This window comes from Oncorhynchus gorbuscha, linkage group LG15, assembly GCF_021184085.1.
Source record: "Oncorhynchus gorbuscha isolate QuinsamMale2020 ecotype Even-year linkage group LG15, OgorEven_v1.0, whole genome shotgun sequence".
NCBI classification, from domain to species: Eukaryota; Metazoa; Chordata; class Actinopteri; order Salmoniformes; family Salmonidae; genus Oncorhynchus; species Oncorhynchus gorbuscha.
The window spans coordinates 16673407-16694107 of NC_060187.1; the positions used below are offsets into that span (position 1 = coordinate 16673407).

Here is a 20701-nt window from a genome sequence, read left to right on the forward strand (position 1 = left end):
CACACACATCACCTGGCTCAGCCCTACCACCACACAGATCACCTGGCTCAGCCCTACCACCACACACATCACCTGGCTCAGCCCTACCACCACACACATCACCTGGCTCAGCCCTACCACCACACACATCACCTGGCTCAGCCCTACCACCACACACATCACCTGGCTCAGCCCTACCACCACACACATCACCTGGCTCAGCCCTACCACCACACACATCACCTGGCTCAGCCCTACCACCACACACATCACCTGGCTCAGCCCTACCACCACACACATCACCTGGCTCAGCCCTACCACCACACACATCACCTGGCTCAGCCCTACCACCACACACATCAGCAGGGGCAGCAGTACTGGCAACGCACTCATCACTGCTGGCTGGTTGGCTCTCTGGTGGTTGCTGTGTGTGTATCTGGGTTCGTCCCAACTGGGGTAATCGCTTGCAAAGACCACCACAGACTGTTTCTCTGGTCTACTTTCTTTCTTTCTTTCTCTTATTCTGTTTGTTGTGTTCCTGTTAGAGGAATTTAATTCCTATATGTTTTTAACCAATTCAATGAATCACTCTGCCCATTCCTAAGAATTTGTAAGATACTTAGTTGCATAAAATGGACAGCGACCAGTCCCAAAATCAATCAATAGCGTTTATTCTCGAGAGTACTGAACATGGTACAATTTACAACAGGTTATAAACTAAAAATGTTTTAAACTGTCCCTCCTCCACTCCAATACAATGGCAGTATAGTTCACAAGCCTTCCCACATCGTCCACCACTGGTTTAGATCATTTACTACCAGCCCAAGGTCTCTCTTCTCCCTGTGTAGATAAGCATTCTAGCCAGTCTGACGATACGTTCATTCATTTCTACCAAGGAACAGACAGTCTTTGTTCAAAGGCCCTTCTTGCCTTGTCTCTCAGATCGTTCACAGCTTTGTGGAAGTTACCTGTGGCGCTGATGTTTAGGCCAAGGTATGTATAGTTTTTTGTGTGCTCTAGGGCAACAGTGTCTAGATTGAATTTGTATTTGTGGTCCTGGTGACTGGACCTTTTTTGGAACACCATTATTTTGGTCTTACTGAGATTTACTGTCAGGGCCCAGGTCTGACAGAATCTGTGCATAAGATCTAGGTGCTGCTGTAGGCCCTCCTTGGTTAGTGACAGAAGCACCAGATCATCAGCAAACAGCAGACATTTGACTTCGGATTCTAGCAGGGGGAGGCCGGGTGCTGCAGACTTTTCTAGTGCCCGCGCCAATTCGTTGATATATATGTTGAAGAGGGTGGGGCTTAAGCTGCATCCCTGTCTAACCCCACGACCCTGTGTGAAGAAATGTGTGTGTTTTTTGCCAATTTTAACCGCACACTTGTTGTTTGTGTACATGGATTTTATAATGTCGTATGTTTTACCCCCAACACCACTTTCCATCAGTTTGTATAGCAGACCCTCATGCCAGATTGAGTCGAATGCTTTTTTGAAATCAACAAAGCATGAGAAGACTTTGCCTTTGTTTTGGTTTGTTTGGTTGTCAATTAGGGTGTGCAGGGTGAATACATGGTCTGTTGTACGGTAATTTGGTAAAAAGCCAATTTGACATTTGCTCAGTACATTGTTTTCATTGAGGAAATGTACGAGTCTGCTGTTAATAATAATGCAGAGGATTTTCCCAAGGTTACTGTTGACACACATTCCACGGTAGTTATTGGGGTCAAATTTGTCTCCACTTTTGTGGATTGGTTCCAAATATTGGGGAAGATGCCAGAGCTAAGTATGATGTTAAAGAGTTTTAGTATAGCCAATTGGAATTTGTTGTCTGTATATTTGATCATTTCATTGAGGATACCATCGACACCACAGGCCTTTTTGGGTTGAAGGGTTTTTATTTTGTCCTGTAACTCATTCAATGTAATTGGAGAATCCAGTGGGTTCTGGTAGTCTCTCTCTCTCTCTCTCCTATACCACCCCCCCATTCCGTCCCCTCATCTACCCCATCTCTCTCTCTCTCTCTCCCCTATACCACCACCCATTCCGTCCCCTCATCATCTACCCCATCTCTCTCTCTCTCTCTCCCCTATACCACCCCCCATTCCGTCCCCTCATCTACCCCATCTCTCTCTCCCTCCCTATGCCACCCCTATTCCGTCCCCTCATCTACCCCATCTCTCTCTCTCCCCTATACCACCCCCATTCCGTCCCCTCATCTACCCCATCTCTCTCTCTCTCCCTCCCCTATGCCACCCCCATTCCGTCCCCTCATCTACCCCATCACTCTCTCTCTCTCCTATACCACCCCCCATTCCGTCCCCTCATCTACCCCATCTCTCCCTCCCTCCCCTATACCACACCCCATTCAATCCTCTCATCTACCCCATCTCTCTCTCTCCTATACCACCCCCCATTCCGTCCTCCCTCCCCTATCCACACCCCATTCCCCATCTACCCCATCTCTCTCTCTCTCTCTCTCTCTATACCACCCGCCATTCCGTCCCTTCATCTACCCCATCTCTCTCTCCCCTATACCACCTCCCATTCCGTCCCCTCATCTACCCCAACTCTCTCTCTCTCCTATACCACCCCCCATTCCGTCTCCTCATCTACCCCATCTCTCTCTCTCTCTCTCTCTCTCTCCTATACCACCCCCATTCCGTCCCATCATCTACCCCATCTCTCTCTCTCTCTCCCCCCATTCCGTCCCCTCATCTACCCCATCTCTCTCTCCCCTATACCACCCCCATTCCGTCCCCTCATCTACCCCATCTCTCTCTCCCTATACCACCCCCATTCCGTCCCCTCATCTACCCCATCTCTCTCTCTCTCTCTCTCTCTCTCTAAACCACCCCCATTCTGTCCCATCATCTACCCCATCTCTCTCTCTCTCTCTCTCTCTCTCTCTCTCTCTCTCTCTCTCTATACCACCACCCATTCCGTCCCCTCATCTACCCCATCTCTCTCTCTCTCTCTCTCTCTATACCACCCCCATTCCGTCCCCTCATCTACCCCATCTCTCTCTCTCTCTCTCTCTCTCTCTCCCTATACCACCCCCCATTCCGTCCCCTCATCGACCCCATCTCTCTCTCTCCCTCCCCTATGCCACCCCCATTCCGTCCCCTCATCTACCCCATCTCTCTCTCTCCCCTATACCACACCCCATTCCGTCCCCTCATCTACCCCATCTCTCTCTCTCCCTCCCCTATACCACCCCCATTCCGTCCCCTCATCTACCCCATCTCTCTCTCTCTCTCCCCTATACCACCCCCATTCCGTCCCCTCATCTACCCCATCTCTCTCTCTCTCCCCCTATACCACCCCCCATTCCGTCCCCTCATCTACCCCATCTCTCCCTCCCTCCCCTATACCACCCCCATTCCGTCCCCTCATCCACCCCATCTCTCTCTCTCTCCCCTATACCACCCCCATTCCGTCCCCTCATCTACCCCATCTCTCTCTCTCTCTCTCCCCTATACCACCCCCATTCCGTCCCCTCATCCACCCCATCTCTCTCTCTCTCTCCCCTATACCACACCCCATTCCGTCCCCTCATCTACCCCATCTCTCTCTCTCTCTCCCCTATACCACCCCCATTCCGTCCCCTCATCTACCCCATCTCTCCCTCCCTCCCCTATACCACCCCCATTCCGTCCCCTCATCTACCCCATCTCTCTCTCTCTCCCCTATACCACCCCCATTCCGTCCCCTCATCTACCCCATCTCTCCCTCCCTCCCCCATTCCGTCCCCTCATCCACCCCATCTCTCTCTCTCTCTCTCCCCTATACCACACCCCATTCCGTCCCCTCATCTACCCCATCTCTCTCACTCTCTCTCCCCTATACCACCCCCATTCCGTCCCCTCATCTACCCCATCTCTCTCTCTCCCTCCCCTATACCACCCCCATTCCGTCCCCTCATCTACCCCATCTCTCTCTCTCTCCCCCTATACCCCTCCCCATCTCATCTACCCCATCTCTCTCTCTCCCCTATACCACACCCCATTCCGTCCCCTCATCCACCCCATCTCTCTCTCTCTCTCCCCTATACCACCACCCATTCCGTCCCCTCATCTACCCCATGTCTCTCTCTCTCTCTCTCCTATAGCCCTCCCCATCTCATCTACCCCATCTCTCTCTCTCTTTCTCTCTCTTTTTTCCACCTCTGGTTGGAGGTGAAGCCCAGCACGGGAGTGAACAGGTCCTTCCGCCACAGCTGGATCTAATTATAATACAAATCATCATCTGATTTTATTTGTCACATGCGCCGAATACAACAGAAGCACAGTGAAATACTTACTTACAAGCCCTTAACCAACAATGCACTTTTAAGAAAATAGAGGAAAATATTTACTAAATAAAATAAAGTAAACATTTAAATAAAAAGTTCAACAATAAAATAACAATTAAGAGGCTTTATACAGGGGGTACCAGTACTGAGTCAATGTGGGGTGGTACGGATTAGTCAAGGTAATTTGTAAAGTAACTATGCATCATTCTCATTTTAGTGTTCTTTCTGATGTGAAATGACACCATGGCATGACATGTTTCCTCATGGGTAGTTTCCTCATTTTCTGACAGAAAACATGCTCATTATATTGTATTGATGAAAGGATATGGCTACACACTTTCACAAGATCTAATTAGGCTAATTCTAGTTCCTCTCACTCTCAGAAGAATCCACCAATTACTCAATCAGGCTAATCAATGAGGTGCTTTGTTAATTGATTACATCCTGACCTACCGGACAAACCCCTAGAGACCCGGTGGTTCTTCAGGACAAAGTTTGGAGACAACCTGCCTGAGTCACTTTTTCCAGGTCTCCCTTGGGAAACAGGTCTTCTCACCTCAATGGGACTTCCTGTGTAATTTAAATAACGATGAAATAGAATAAAAGTACCGGTATTCTGATTTGATGAAGACCCCTAATTGGGATACAAGGGTAGAGATCTAGAGAACAGATAGACTCAGAGATAGCAGTCATAATGGTATATATGATCTGTATACTACTATCATGTGACTCCTGTCAGATGTCCACTTTACCTGGTTTTTATGTTTTTCTGCCCATTTGCTCCACATAGCGAGGACGGTTAACACCAACTTCAAATGTCAGGCAAAGCCCTTGACTACATAATGACAGGCATTAGCAGAGTTATGGGAGGCTGAGTGGTGTGTGTCTGGATCTCGATGCCACAGAAGCTCTTTAGACAGGCTACCTCTTAATACACATGAACTCATACACACACACACACACACACAGCACTGCAGAGTAACAGCATGCTCAAAAACACAGTGCTCTCCATACAGTACACACACACAATGACTATCATACAAAACAGGGACGTTGCTGTGGCGATGTGGGCAGGACAGCCAAAGATGCAGGTTTGGGAAGATGAAAAAGAGATGCATGGCATTTCAGCTTTCTGCAAAAAGTATCATTGGAATGCGTTTTGTTTGTGTGTCAGAGACTCCATTGCTCTTCATTAAAAAACAAGCTCAAAGACACATTTCTTTATGACTGGGTCAACAAGATCAGCAGCTACATAGAATCAGGGAGAACCTCCTTTGAAATAGATGAAATCAATTCCAGATATTTCAGCTATTATTCAAGACTGGAATTGGGGAAACTGGGCAATGGGCCAGATGAACATAAGAACAAGACAAAGAAACATCAGACTGATCTAAACTTTGAGAGACAGTGAGTGACAAGCAGAGACAAGACATTTATGGTCATGAAAAATGTTATTTTTCTCAATATAAAAACAGACAAAGATGCAGTCCCTGGGGACCAAACATTATGGTGACAGACAGCTGATGACATAGCGGATGAGGCAGGCTTTAGGGGATACATAGTCCCAGTGTGTTCCCCCCACCCACGGCTGGGTCTGTCCCGCTCACAGCTGACTGGCCAGGGTGGAGCCGATGATGTCCTCTAACGCAGCCACCTAAGGGGACAGAGATGAGATATTTTACCCTCTGTCTGTTTGCTCAGGGAGATAAAAACAGTTAACCAGCCACCCACAGACTGAGGAAATTATGCCTATATCTGGGCTGAAATTGTCTTTAAATGGTCTGTAATAATCAAACTGAATTTACACAGAGAACAGTTTGTATGTAAGGCAAAGCACTGAGTGGTTATGATGTGACATATAGTATGTCTAACAGAACAGTGCATACCGCAAAAAGACGAGTCACTGTAAGAACAGCGATTAAGCATTCTGATCAGAAGGTGTATTCAACAGACCCTTTCTATGCAAGGCAGTTGGCTTATATTCAAACCGGAAAGCTACCACACTCTAATCCAGGGGTCTCCAAACCTTTCTAGCACGAGAGCTTGTTTTAGAAAACGAAACACGTTGCAAACCACTCTTTTTATTAAGCTTTGAAACGGTCACATTCTCTTCTACACTGAGACTCATCCCTGGCTCCTTGGTATGCAAGAGATGCGTTTTCTGTAAATATACCTGGTAAAATTAGGGGTGTTGAAAATTCGCCATTGGCTTTGATACTCTGATTGGTTAGAGATGATTCAATCATTGATGGCTTTGTTTTGAACAACACCTAGTTTTGATGTCACCATAAAGACTTCAACGATGGCAGTCTCAGACTGAAGTATGTAGCGAACGATAGAGCAGCCGAAGAATTCACTTTGAGTCAAAGGCAAACAGACGAGGGCAATATCGCTGGAAATTAATTGGCAGATGTGTTACGTTTGGCTTTTTAAACCAAGTGGCTAAACAGGGGTGGGATAATGTTAGTGTGGCTTTGATTGGATAGTAGCTGTGAGCTTTATGGTTTTGACAGTTTGCAAGGAAGAAACTAAAAAAATGCATGTACTTTCATAATTGCTTGGCGAGCTACTCATAGGTGGGCTGCGCACTACTGGTAGCATGAGATCAACCTGTTGGAAACCCCTGCCTCACCTGTGTTCCCTCTCCTACGGTGAGGTTCTTGAGCTGGTAGACGCTGACCTGCCCGTCACTGTCCCCCACTAGGATACAGTCTGTCTCAGTAGCAAACAGCAGGGAGGTCAGCTTCACCCCGGGACTGGCCAGGCTCACTATGGTGGGGTCCAGGCTTGGGAGAGGGACAAGGGCATGGTGGAAATGCTGTCTATTGTTTATTCACAGGCCAAACTCAGAGTAAAAAGAGTTGAGCTTTATTATTGTAGCTTCATATTTCTGGAAATGCATTAAGAGAAGAAACTACAATATATAGAAAGGGAGAGAAAGAGACAGTGAAATCAATTTATTAAGAGAGAGAGTAATAGAAAAGGTAAGAGACAGACAAAGAGAGACTACTCACATGCTGGCTCCCAGGTCCCAGATCTCCACGCGTCCCTCGTTGACGGCCCCAAACACGGTGGCCCACTTGGGGGACCACATGACATCATAGACGGCACTCTGGGTCGAGGTGAAGCCCAGCACGGGAGTGAACAGGTCCTGCCGCCACAGCTGGATCGTCCAATCAGAGGAGCAGCTCAGGAAGACATCTGAGCAGAACGGAGACCATGTGATCCGGTACAGAGGGCCCTGAGAGCAAAGAGAGGTTAGAGCTAGGGTTAGGGTTAGGGTCAGAATTAAGGCTAGAGATGAACCTGGATGTGGACATGAAGCTATGGTTAGGGTTAGGGTGGTGGTAGAGGCTAGTGTTAGGGTTGAACAGGGATGCAGACATGAAGCTAGGGTTAGGGTTAGGGTGGTAGAGGCTAGTGTTAGGGTTGAACAGGGATGCAGACATGAAGCTAGGGTTAGGGTGGTGGTAGAGGCTAGTGTTAGGGTTGAACAGGGATGCAGACATGAAGCTAGGGTTAGGGTTAGGGTGGTGGTAGAGGCTAGTGTTAGGGTTGAACAGGGATGCAGACATGAAGCTAGGGTTAGGGTGGTGGTAGAGGCTAGTGTTAGGGTTGAACAGGGATGCAGACATGAAGCTAGGGTTAGGGTGGGTGGTAGAGGCTAGTGTTAGGGTTGAACAGGGATGCAGACATGAAGCTAGGGTTAGGGTGGTGGTAGAGGCTAGTGTTAGGGTTGAACAGGGATGCAGACATGAAGCTAGGGTTAGGGTTAGGGTGGTAGAGGCTAGTGTTAGGGTTGAACAGGGATGCAGACATGAAGCTAGCTAGGGTTAGGGTGGTGGTAGAGGCTAGTGTTAGGGTTGAACAGGGATGCAGACATGAAGCTGGGTTAGGGTTAGGGTGGTGGTAGAGGCTAGTGTTAGGGTTGAACAGGGATGCAGACATGAAGCTAGGGTTAGGGTTAGGGTGGTGGTAGAGGCTAGTGTTAGGGTTGAACAGGGATGCAGACATGAAGCTAGGGTTAGGGTGGTGGTAGAGGCTAGTGTTAGGGTTGAACAGGGATGCAGACATGAAGCTAGGGTTAGGGTGGTGGTAGAGGCTAGTGTTAGGGTTGAACAGGGATGCAGACATGAAGCTAGGGTTAGGGTGGTGGTAGAGGCTAGTGTTAGGGTTGAACAGGGATGCAGACATGAAGCTAGGGTTAGGGTGGTGGTAGAGGCTAGTGTTAGGGTTGAACAGGGATGCAGACATGAAGCTAGGGTTAGGGTGGTGGTAGAGGCTAGTGTTAGGGTTGAACAGGGATGCAGACATGAAGCTAGGGTTAGGGTGGTGGTAGAGGCTAGTGTTAGGGTTGAACAGGGATGCAGACATGAAGCTAGGGTTAGGGTTAGGGTGGTGGTAGAGGCTAGTGTTAGGGTTGAACAGGGATGCAGACATGAAGCTAGGGTTAGGGTTAGGGTGGTGGTAGAGGCTAGTGTTAGGGTTGAACAGGGATGCAGACATGAAGCTAGGGTTAGGGTTAGGAGGTGTTAGGGTTAGGGTGGTGGAAGAGGCTAGTGTTAGGGTTGAACAGGGATGCAGACATGAAGCTAGGGTTAGGGTTAGGGTGGTGGTAGAGGCTAGTGTTAGGGTTGAACAGGGATGCAGACATGAAGCTAGGGTTAGGGTTAGGGTGGTGGTAGAGGCTAGTGTTAGGGTTGAACAGGGATGCAGACATGAAGCTAGGGTTAGGGTTAGGGTGGTAGAGGCTAGTGTTAGGGTTGAACAGGGATGCAGACATGAAGCTAGGGTTAGGGTTAGGTGGTGGTAGAGGCTAGTGTTAGGGTTGAACAGGGATGCAGACATGAAGCTAGGGTTAGGGTTAGGGTGGTGGTAGAGGCTAGTGTTAGGGTTGAACAGGGATGCAGACATGAAGCTAGGGTTAGGGTTAGGGTGGTGGTAGAGGCTAGTGTTAGGGTTGAACAGGGATGCAGACATGAAGCTAGGGTTAGGGTTAGGGTGGTGGTAGAGGCTAGTGTTAGGGTTGAACAGGGATGCAGACATGAAGCTAGGGTTAGGGTTAGGGTGGTGGTAGAGGCTAGTGTTAGGGTTGAACAGGGATGCAGACATGAAGCTAGGGTTAGGGTGGTGGTAGAGGCTAGTGTTAGGGTTGAACAGGGATGCAGACATGAAGCTAGGGTTAGGGTTAGGGTGGTAGAGGCTAGTGTTAGGGTTGAACAGGGATGCAGACATGAAGCTAGGGTTAGGGTGGTGGTAGAGGCTAGTGTTAGGGTTGAACAGGGATGCAGACATGAAGCTAGGGTTAGGGTTAGGTGGTAGAGGCTAGTGTTAGGGTTGAACAGGGATGCAGACATGAAGCTAGGTAGGTTAGGGTTAGGTGGTAGAGGCTAGTGTTAGGGTTGAACAGGGATGCAGACATGAAGCTAGGGTTAGGGTGGTGGTAGAGGCTAGTGTTAGGGTTGAACAGGGATGCAGACATGAAGCTAGGGTTAGGGTGGTGGTAGAGGCTAGTGTTAGGGTTGAACAGGGATGCAGACATGAAGCTAGGGTTAGGGTTAGGTGGTAGAGGCTAGTGTTAGGGTTGAACAGGGATGCAGACATGAAGCTAGGGTTAGGGTGGTGGTAGAGGCTAGTGTTAGGGTTGAACAGGGATGCAGACATGAAGCTAGGGTTAGGGTGGTGGTAGAGGCTAGTGTTAGGGTTGAACAGGGATGCAGACATGAAGCTAGGGTTAGGGTGGTGGTAGAGGCTAGTGTTAGGGTTGAACAGGGATGCAGACATGAAGCTAGGGTTAGGGTGGTGGTAGAGGCTAGTGTTAGGGTTGAACAGGGATGCAGACATGAAGCTAGGGTTAGGGTGGTGGTAGAGGCTAGTGTTAGGGTTGAACAGGGATGCAGACATGAAGCTAGGGTTAGGGTTAGGTGGTAGAGGCTAGTGTTAGGGTTGAACAGGGATGCAGACATGAAGCTAGGGTTAGGGTTAGGGTGGTAGAGGCTAGTGTTAGGGTTGAACAGGGATGCAGACATGAAGCTAGGGTTAGGGTTAGGTGGTGGTAGAGGCTAGTGTTAGGGTTGAACAGGGATGCAGACATGAAGCTAGGGTTAGGGTTAGGGTGGTGGTAGAGGCTAGTGTTAGGGTTGAACAGGGATGCAGACATGAAGCTAGGGTTAGGGTTAGGTGGTGGTAGAGGCTAGTGTTAGGGTTGAACAGGGATGCAGACATGAAGCTAGGGTTAGGGTTAGGTGGTAGAGGCTAGTGTTAGGGTTGAACAGGGATGCAGACATGAAGCTAGGGTTAGGGTGGTGGTAGAGGCTAGTGTTAGGGTTGAACAGGGATGCAGACATGAAGCTAGGGTTAGGGTGGTGGTAGAGGCTAGTGTTAGGGTTGAACAGGGATGCAGACATGAAGCTAGGGTTAGGGTGGTGGTAGAGGCTAGTGTTAGGGTTGAACAGGGATGCAGACATGAAGCTAGGGTTAGGGTTAGGTGGTAGAGGCTAGTGTTAGGGTTGAACAGGGATGCAGACATGAAGGGTTAGGGTTAGGGTGGTGGTAGAGGCTAGTGTTAGGGTTGAACAGGGATGCAGACATGAAGCTAGGGTTAGGGTTAGGGTGGTAGAGGCTAGTGTTAGGGTTGAACAGGGATGCAGACATGAAGCTAGGGTTAGGGTTAGGGTGGTAGAGGCTAGTGTTAGGGTTGAACAGGGATGCAGACATGAAGCTAGGGTTAGGGTTAGGGTGGTAGAGGCTAGTGTTAGGGTTGAACAGGGATGCAGACATGAAGCTAGGGTTAGGGTTAGGGTGGTGGTAGAGGCTAGTGTTAGGGTTGAACAGGGATGCAGACATGAAGCTAGGGTTAGGGTTAGGGTGGTAGAGGCTAGTGTTAGGGTTGAACAGGGATGCAGACATGAAGCTAGGGTTAGGGTGGTGGTAGAGGCTAGTGTTAGGGTTGAACAGGGATGCAGACATGAAGCTAGGGTTAGGGTGGTGGTAGAGGCTAGTGTTAGGGTTGAACAGGGATGCAGACATGAAGCTAGGGTTAGGGTGGTGGTAGAGGCTAGTGTTAGGGTTGAACAGGGATGCAGACATGAAGCTAGGGTTAGGGTGGTGGTAGAGGCTAGTGTTAGGGTTGAACAGGGATGCAGACATGAAGCTAGGGTTAGGGTTAGGGTGGTAGAGGCTAGTGTTAGGGTTGAACAGGGATGCAGACATGAAGCTAGGGTTAGGGTTAGGGTGGTGGTAGAGGCTAGTGTTAGGGTTGAACAGGGATGCAGACATGAAGCTAGGGTTAGGGTTAGGTGGTAGAGGCTAGTGTTAGGGTTGAACAGGGATGCAGACATGAAGCTAGGGTTAGGGTTAGGGTGGTAGAGGCTAGTGTTAGGGTTGAACAGGGATGCAGACATGAAGCTAGGGTTAGTTAGGGTGGTGGTAGAGGCTAGTGTTAGGGTTGAACAGGGATGCAGACATGAAGCTAGGGTTAGGGTGGTGGTAGAGGCTAGTGTTAGGGTTGAACAGGGATGCAGACATGAAGCTAGGGTTAGGGTTAGGTGGTAGAGGCTAGTGTTAGGGTTGAACAGGGATGCAGACATGAAGCTAGGGTTAGGGTTAGGTGGTGGTAGAGGCTAGTGTTAGGGTTGAACAGGGATGCAGACATGAAGCTAGGGTTAGGGTTAGGGTGGTGGTAGAGGCTAGTGTTAGGGTTGAACAGGGATGCAGACATGAAGCTAGGGTTAGGGTTAGGTGGTGGTAGAGGCTAGTGTTAGGGTTGAACAGGGATGCAGACATGAAGCTAGGGTTAGGGTTAGGGTGGTGGTAGAGGCTAGTGTTAGGGTTGAACAGGGATGCAGACATGAAGCTAGGGTTAGGGTGGTGGTAGAGGCTAGTGTTAGGGTTGAACAGGGATGCAGACATGAAGCTAGGGTTAGGGTGGTGGTAGAGGCTAGTGTTAGGGTTGAACAGGGATGCAGACATGAAGCTAGGGTTAGGGTGGTGGTAGAGGCTAGTGTTAGGGTTGAACAGGGATGCAGACATGAAGCTAGGGTTAGGGTGGTGGTAGAGGCTAGTGTTAGGGTTGAACAGGGATGCAGACATGAAGCTAGGGTTAGGGTTAGGTGGTGGTAGAGGCTAGTGTTAGGGTTGAACAGGGATGCAGACATGAAGCTAGGGTTAGGGTGGTGGTAGAGGCTAGTGTTAGGGTTGAACAGGGATGCAGACATGAAGCTAGGGTTAGGGTGGTGGTAGAGGCTAGTGTTAGGGTTGAACAGGGATGCAGACATGAAGCTAGGGTTAGGGTGGTGGTAGAGGCTAGTGTTAGGGTTGAACAGGGATGCAGACATGAAGCTAGGGTTAGGGTTAGGTGGTAGAGGCTAGTGTTAGGGTTGAACAGGGATGCAGACATGAAGCTAGGGTTAGGGTGGTGGTAGAGGCTAGTGTTAGGGTTGAACAGGGATGCAGACATGAAGCTAGGGTTAGGGTGGTGGTAGAGGCTAGTGTTAGGGTTGAACAGGGATGCAGACATGAAGCTAGGGTTAGGGTTAGGTGGTAGAGGCTAGTGTTAGGGTTGAACAGGGATGCAGACATGAAGCTAGGGTTAGGGTGGTGGTAGAGGCTAGTGTTAGGGTTGAACAGGGATGCAGACATGAAGCTAGGGTTAGGGTGGTGGTAGAGGCTAGTGTTAGGGTTGAACAGGGATGCAGACATGAAGCTAGGGTTAGGGTGGTGGTAGAGGCTAGTGTTAGGGTTGAACAGGGATGCAGACATGAAGCTAGGGTTAGGGTTAGGGTGGTGGTAGAGGCTAGTGTTAGGGTTGAACAGGGATGCAGACATGAAGCTAGGGTTAGGGTTAGGGTGGTGGTAGAGGCTAGTGTTAGGGTTGAACAGGGATGCAGACATGAAGCTAGGGTTAGGGTGGTGGTAGAGGCTAGTGTTAGGGTTGAACAGGGATGCAGACATGAAGCTAGGGTTAGGGTGGTGGTGGTAGAACAGGGATGCTAGTGTTAGGGTTGAACAGGGATGCAGACATGAAGCTAGGGTTAGGGTTAGGGTGGTGGTAGAGGCTAGTGTTAGGGTTGAACAGGGATGCAGACATGAAGCTAGGGTTAGGGTGGTGGTAGAGGCTAGTGTTAGGGTTAGGGTGGTGGTAGAGGCTAGTGTTAGGGTTGAACAGGGATGCAGACATGAAGCTAGGGTTAGGGTTAGGGTTTAACATGGTAGAGGCAGAATAGTGTGTTAGGGTTGAACAGGGATGCAGACATGAAGCTAGGGTTAGGGTTAGGGTGGTGGTAGAGGCTAGTGTTAGGGTTGAACAGGGATGCAGACATGAAGCTAGGGTTAGGGTTAGGGTGGTAGAGGCTAGTGTTAGGGTTGAACAGGGATGCAGACATGAAGCTAGGGTTAGGGTGGTGGTAGAGGCTAGTGTTAGGGTTGAACAGGGATGCAGACATGAAGCTAGGGTTAGGGTTAGGGTGGTGGTAGAGGCTAGTGTTAGGGTTGAACAGGGATGCAGACATGAAGCTAGGGTTAGGGTTAGGGTGGTGGTAGAGGCTAGTGTTAGGGTTGAACAGGGATGCAGACATGAAGCTAGGGTTAGGGTTAGGTGGTGGTAGAGGCTAGTGTTAGGGTTGAACAGGGATGCAGACATGAAGCTAGGGTTAGGGTGGTGGTAGAGGCTAGTGTTAGGGTTGAACAGGGATGCAGACATGAAGCTAGGGTTAGGGTGGTGGTAGAGGCTAGTGTTAGGGTTGAACAGGGATGCAGACATGAAGCTAGGGTTAGGGTTAGGTGGTAGAGGCTAGTGTTAGGGTTGAACAGGGATGCAGACATGAAGCTAGGGTTAGGGTGGTGGTAGAGGCTAGTGTTAGGGTTGAACAGGGATGCAGACATGAAGCTAGGGTTAGGGTGGTGGTAGAGGCTAGTGTTAGGGTTGAACAGGGATGCAGACATGAAGCTAGGGTTAGGGTTAGGGTGGTGGTAGAGGCTAGTGTTAGGGTTGAACAGGGATGCAGACATGAAGCTAGGGTTAGGGTGGTGGTAGAGGCTAGTGTTAGGGTTGAACAGGGATGCAGACATGAAGCTAGGGTTAGGGTGGTGGTAGAGGCTAGTGTTAGGGTTGAACAGGGATGCAGACATGAAGCTAGGGTTAGGGTGGTGGTAGAGGCTAGTGTTAGGGTTGAACAGGGATGCAGACATGAAGCTAGGGTTAGGGTTAGGTGGTGGTAGAGGCTAGTGTTAGGGTTGAACAGGGATGCAGACATGAAGCTAGGGTTAGGGTGGTGGTAGAGGCTAGTGTTAGGGTTGAACAGGGATGCAGACATGAAGCTAGGGTTAGGGTTAGGGTGGTAGAGGCTAGTGTTAGGGTTGAACAGGGATGCAGACATGAAGCTAGGGTTAGGGTGGTGGTAGAGGCTAGTGTTAGGGTTGAACAGGGATGCAGACATGAAGCTAGGGTTAGGGTTAGGGTGGTGGTAGAGGCTAGTGTTAGGGTTGAACAGGGATGCAGACATGAAGCTAGGGTTAGGGTTAGGGTGGTGGTAGAGGCTAGTGTTAGGGTTGAACAGGGATGCAGACATGAAGCTAGGGTTAGGGTTAGGGTGGTGGTAGAGGCTAGTGTTAGGGTTGAACAGGGATGCAGACATGAAGCTAGGGTTAGGGTGGTGGTAGAGGCTAGTGTTAGGGTTGAACAGGGATGCAGACATGAAGCTAGGGTTAGGGTGGTGGTAGAGGCTAGTGTTAGGGTTGAACAGGGATGCAGACATGAAGCTAGGGTTAGGGTTAGGGTGGTAGAGGCTAGTGTTAGGGTTGAACAGGGATGCAGACATGAAGCTAGGGTTAGGGTTAGGGTGGTAGAGGCTAGTGTTAGGGTTGAACAGGGATGCAGACATGAAGCTAGGGTTAGGGTTAGGGTGGTGGTAGAGGCTAGTGTTAGGGTTGAACAGGGATGCAGACATGAAGCTAGGGTTAGGGTGGTGGTAGAGGCTAGTGTTAGGGTTGAACAGGGATGCAGACATGAAGCTAGGGTTAGGGTTAGGGTGGTAGAGGCTAGTGTTAGGGTTGAACAGGGATGCAGACATGAAGCTAGGGTTAGGGTGGTGGTAGAGGCTAGTGTTAGGGTTGAACAGGGATGCAGACATGAAGCTAGGGTTAGGGTGGTGGTAGAGGCTAGTGTTAGGGTTGAACAGGGATGCAGACATGAAGCTAGGGTTAGGGTGGTGGTAGAGGCTAGTGTTAGGGTTGAACAGGGATGCAGACATGAAGCTAGGGTTAGGGTTAGGGTGGTGGTAGAGGCTAGTGTTAGGGTTGAACAGGGATGCAGACATGAAGCTAGGGTTAGGGTTAGGTGGTGGTAGAGGCTAGTGTTAGGGTTGAACAGGGATGCAGACATGAAGCTAGGGTTAGGGTTAGTGGTGGTAGAGGCTAGTGTTAGGGTTGAACAGGGATGCAGACATGAAGCTAGGGTTAGGGTTAGGGTGGTGGTAGAGGCTAGTGTTAGGGTTGAACAGGGATGCAGACATGAAGCTAGGGTTAGGGTGGTGGTAGAGGCTAGTGTTAGGGTTGAACAGGGATGCAGACATGAAGCTAGGGTTAGGGTGGTGGTAGAGGCTAGTGTTAGGGTTGAACAGGGATGCAGACATGAAGCTAGGGTTAGGGTTAGGTGGTAGAGGCTAGTGTTAGGGTTGAACAGGGATGCAGACATGAAGCTAGGGTTAGGGTGGTGGTAGAGGCTAGTGTTAGGGTTGAACAGGGATGCAGACATGAAGCTAGGGTTAGGGTTAGGGTGGTGGTAGAGGCTAGTGTTAGGGTTGAACAGGGATGCAGACATGAAGCTAGGGTTAGGGTGGTGGTAGAGGCTAGTGTTAGGGTTGAACAGGGATGCAGACATGAAGCTAGGGTTAGGGTTAGGGTGGTAGAGGCTAGTGTTAGGGTTGAACAGGGATGCAGACATGAAGCTAGGGTTAGGGTGGTGGTAGAGGCTAGTGTTAGGGTTGAACAGGGATGCAGACATGAAGCTAGGGTTAGGGTTAGGGTGGTAGAGGCTAGTGTTAGGGTTGAACAGGGATGCAGACATGAAGCTAGGGTTAGGGTTAGGGTGGTGGTAGAGGCTAGTGTTAGGGTTGAACAGGGATGCAGACATGAAGCTAGGGTTAGGGTGGTGGTAGAGGCTAGTGTTAGGGTTGAACAGGGATGCAGACATGAAGCTAGGGTTAGGGTGGTGGTAGAGGCTAGTGTTAGGGTTGAACAGGGATGCAGACATGAAGCTAGGGTTAGGGTGGTGGTAGAGGCTAGTGTTAGGGTTGAACAGGGATGCAGACATGAAGCTAGGGTTAGGGTTAGGGTGGTGGTAGAGGCTAGTGTTAGGGTTGAACAGGGATGCAGACATGAAGCTAGGGTTAGGGTGGTGGTAGAGGCTAGTGTTAGGGTTGAACAGGGATGCAGACATGAAGCTAGGGTTAGGGTTAGGGTTGAACATGACGCTAGGGTTAGGGTCAGAATTGAGGCTAGGGTTAGGGTTGAAAAGGGATGCAGACATGAAGCTAGGGTTAGGGTGGTGGAGGCTAGTGTTAGGGTTGAACAGGGATGCAGACATGAAGCTAGGGTTAGGGTTAGGGTGGTGGTAGAGGCTAGTGTTAGGGTTGAACAGGGATGCAGACATGAAGCTAGGGTTAGGGTGGTGGTAGAGGCTAGTGTTAGGGTTGAACAGGGATGCAGACATGAAGCTAGGGTTAGGGTGGTGGTAGAGGCTAGTGTTAGGGTTGAACAGGGATGCAGACATGAAGCTAGGGTTAGGGTTAGGGTGGTAGAGGCTAGTGTTAGGGTTGAACAGGGATGCAGACATGAAGCTAGGGTTAGGGTGGTGGTAGAGGCTAGTGTTAGGGTTGAACAGGGATGCAGACATGAAGCTAGGGTTAGGGTTAGGGTGGTAGAGGCTAGTGTTAGGGTTGAACAGGGATGCAGACATGAAGCTAGGGTTAGGGTGGTGGTAGAGGCTAGTGTTAGGGTTGAACAGGGATGCAGACATGAAGCTAGGGTTAGGGTTAGGGTGGTAGAGGCTAGTGTTAGGGTTGAACAGGGATGCAGACATGAAGCTAGGGTTAGGGTTAGGGTGGTAGAGGCTAGTGTTAGGGTTGAACAGGGATGCAGACATGAAGCTAGGGTTAGGGTTAGGGTGGTGGTAGAGGCTAGTGTTAGGGTTGAACAGGGATGCAGACATGAAGCTAGGGTTAGGGTTAGGGTGGTGGTAGAGGCTAGTGTTAGGGTTGAACAGGGATGCAGACATGAAGCTAGGGTTAGGGTTAGGGTGGTGGTAGAGGCTAGTGTTAGGGTTGAACAGGGATGCAGACATGAAGCTAGGGTTAGGGTTAGGGTGGTGGTAGAGGCTAGTGTTAGGGTTGAACAGGGATGCAGACATGAAGCTAGGGTTAGGGTGGTGGTAGAGGCTAGTGTTAGGGTTGAACAGGGATGCAGACATGAAGCTAGGGTTAGGGTTAGGGTGGTGGTAGAGGCTAGTGTTAGGGTTGAACAGGGATGCAGACATGAAGCTAGGGTTAGGGTTAGGGTGGTGGTAGAGGCTAGTGTTAGGGTTGAACAGGGATGCAGACATGAAGCTAGGGTTAGGGTTAGGTGGTAGAGGCTAGTGTTAGGGTTGAACAGGGATGCAGACATGAAGCTAGGGTTAGGGTTAGGGTGGTGGTAGAGGCTAGTGTTAGGGTTGAACAGGGATGCAGACATGAAGCTAGGGTTAGGGTGGTGGTAGAGGCTAGTGTTAGGGTTGAACAGGGATGCAGACATGAAGCTAGGGTTAGGGTGGTGGTAGAGGCTAGTGTTAGGGTTGAACAGGGATGCAGACATGAAGCTAGGGTTAGGGTTAGGTGGTAGAGGCTAGTGTTAGGGTTGAACAGGGATGCAGACATGAAGCTAGGGTTAGGGTGGTGGTAGAGGCTAGTGTTAGGGTTGAACAGGGATGCAGACATGAAGCTAGGGTTAGGGTGGTGGTAGAGGCTAGTGTTAGGGTTGAACAGGGATGCAGACATGAAGCTAGGGTTAGGGTTAGGTGGTAGAGGCTAGTGTTAGGGTTGAACAGGGATGCAGACATGAAGCTAGGGTTAGGGTGGTGGTAGAGGCTAGTGTTAGGGTTGAACAGGGATGCAGACATGAAGCTAGGGTTAGGGTGGTGGTAGAGGCTAGTGTTAGGGTTGAACAGGGATGCAGACATGAAGCTAGGGTTAGGGTTAGGGTGGTGGTAGAGGCTAGTGTTAGGGTTGAACAGGGATGCAGACATGAAGCTAGGGTTAGGGTGGTGGTAGAGGCTAGTGTTAGGGTTGAACAGGGATGCAGACATGAAGCTAGGGTTAGGGTGGTGGTAGAGGCTAGTGTTAGGGTTGAACAGGGATGCAGACATGAAGCTAGGGTTAGGGTGGTGGTAGAGGCTAGTGTTAGGGTTGAACAGGGATGCAGACATGAAGCTAGGGTTAGGGTTAGGGTGGTAGAGGCTAGTGTTAGGGTTGAACAGGGATGCAGACATGAAGCTAGGGTTAGGGTGGTGGTAGAGGCTAGTGTTAGGGTTGAACAGGGATGCAGACATGAAGCTAGGGTTAGGGTTAGGGTGGTAGAGGCTAGTGTTAGGGTTGAACAGGGATGCAGACATGAAGCTAGGGTTAGGGTGGTGGTAGAGGCTAGTGTTAGGGTTGAACAGGGATGCAGACATGAAGCTAGGGTTAGGGTTAGGGTGGTGGTAGAGGCTAGTGTTAGGGTTGAACAGGGATGCAGACATGAAGCTAGGGTTAGGGTTAGGGTGGTGGTAGAGGCTAGTGTTAGGGTTGAACAGGGATGCAGACATGAAGCTAGGGTTAGGGTTAGGTGGTGGTAGAGGCTAGTGTTAGGGTTGAACAGGGATGCAGACATGAAGCTAGGGTTAGGGTGGTGGTAGAGGCTAGTGTTAGGGTTGAACAGGGATGCAGACATGAAGCTAGGGTTAGGGTGGTGGTAGAGGCTAGTGTTAGGGTTGAACAGGGATGCAGACATGAAGCTAGGGTTAGGGTTAGGGTGGTAGAGGCTAGTGTTAGGGTTGAACAGGGATGCAGACATGAAGCTAGGGTTAGGGTTAGGTGGTAGAGGCTAGTGTTAGGGTTGAACAGGGATGCAGACATGAAGCTAGGGTTAGGGTTAGGTGGTGGTAGAGGCTAGTGTTAGGGTTGAACAGGGATGCAGACATGAAGCTAGGGTTAGGGTGGTGGTAGAGGCTAGTGTTAGGGTTGAACAGGGATGCAGACATGAAGCTAGGGTTAGGGTTAGGGTGGTAGAGGCTAGTGTTAGGGTTGAACAGGGATGCAGACATGAAGCTAGGGTTAGGGTGGTGGTAGAGGCTAGTGTTAGGGTTGAACAGGGATGCAGACATGAAGCTAGGGTTAGGGTGGTGGTAGAGGCTAGTGTTAGGGTTGAACAGGGATGCAGACATGAAGCTAGGGTTAGGGTGGTGGTAGAGGCTAGTGTTAGGGTTGAACAGGGATGCAGACATGAAGCTAGGGTTAGGGTTAGGTGGTGGTAGAGGCTAGTGTTAGGGTTGAACAGGGATGCAGACATGAAGCTAGGGTTAGGGTTAGGGTGGTGGTAGAGGCTAGTGTTAGGGTTGAACAGGGATGCAGACATGAAGCTAGGGTTAGGGTGGTGGTAGAGGCTAGTGTTAGGGTTGAACAGGGATGCAGACATGAAGCTAGGGTTAGGGTTAGGGTGGTGGTAGAGGCTAGTGTTAGGGTTGAACAGGGATGCAGACATGAAGCTAGGGTTAGGGTGGTGGTAGAGGCTAGTGTTAGGGTTGAACAGGGATGCAGACATGAAGCTAGGGTTAGGGTGGTGGTAGAGGCTAGTGTTAGGGTTGAACAGGGATGCAGACATGAAGCTAGGGTTAGGGTTAGGTGGTAGAGGCTAGTGTTAGGGTTGAACAGGGATGCAGACATGAAGCTAGGGTTAGGGTGGTGGTAGAGGCTAGTGTTAGGGTTGAACAGGGATGCAGACATGAAGCTAGGGTTAGGGTTAGGGTGGTGGTAGAGGCTAGTGTTAGGGTTGAACAGGGATGCAGACATGAAGCTAGGGTTAGGGTGGTGGTAGAGGCTAGTGTTAGGGTTGAACAGGGATGCAGACATGAAGCTAGGGTTAGGGTTAGGGTGGTAGAGGCTAGTGTTAGGGTTGAACAGGGATGCAGACATGAAGCTAGGGTTAGGGTGGTGGTAGAGGCTAGTGTTAGGGTTGAACAGGGATGCAGACATGAAGCTAGGGTTAGGGTGGTGGTAGAGGCTAGTGTTAGGGTTGAACAGGGATGCAGACATGAAGCTAGGGTTAGGGTTAGGGTGGTGGTAGAGGCTAGTGTTAGGGTTGAACAGGGATGCAGACATGAAGCTAGGGTTAGGGTGGTGGTAGAGGCTAGTGTTAGGG

General features: G+C 50.0%; 1 protein-coding gene across 2 annotated transcripts in view; it reads right to left on the reverse strand.

The window, feature by feature from the left end:
* Positions 1-5223: 5223 nt before the first annotated feature.
* The window catches only part of dnai4 (dynein axonemal intermediate chain 4), a 62645-nt gene continuing 47167 nt past the window's right edge, over positions 5224-20701 (reverse strand). For both annotated transcript variants that reach the window (XM_046300233.1, XM_046300232.1), the window contains exons 15-17: positions 7291-7517; positions 6909-7062; positions 5224-5930 (exon numbers count right to left, since the gene is read on the reverse strand). In XM_046300233.1, the coding sequence (XP_046156189.1) occupies positions 5880-5930; positions 6909-7062; positions 7291-7517 (432 nt within the window). In that variant the 3' untranslated portion in view covers positions 5224-5879. The remainder of the gene's footprint in view (positions 5931-6908; positions 7063-7290; positions 7518-20701) is intronic.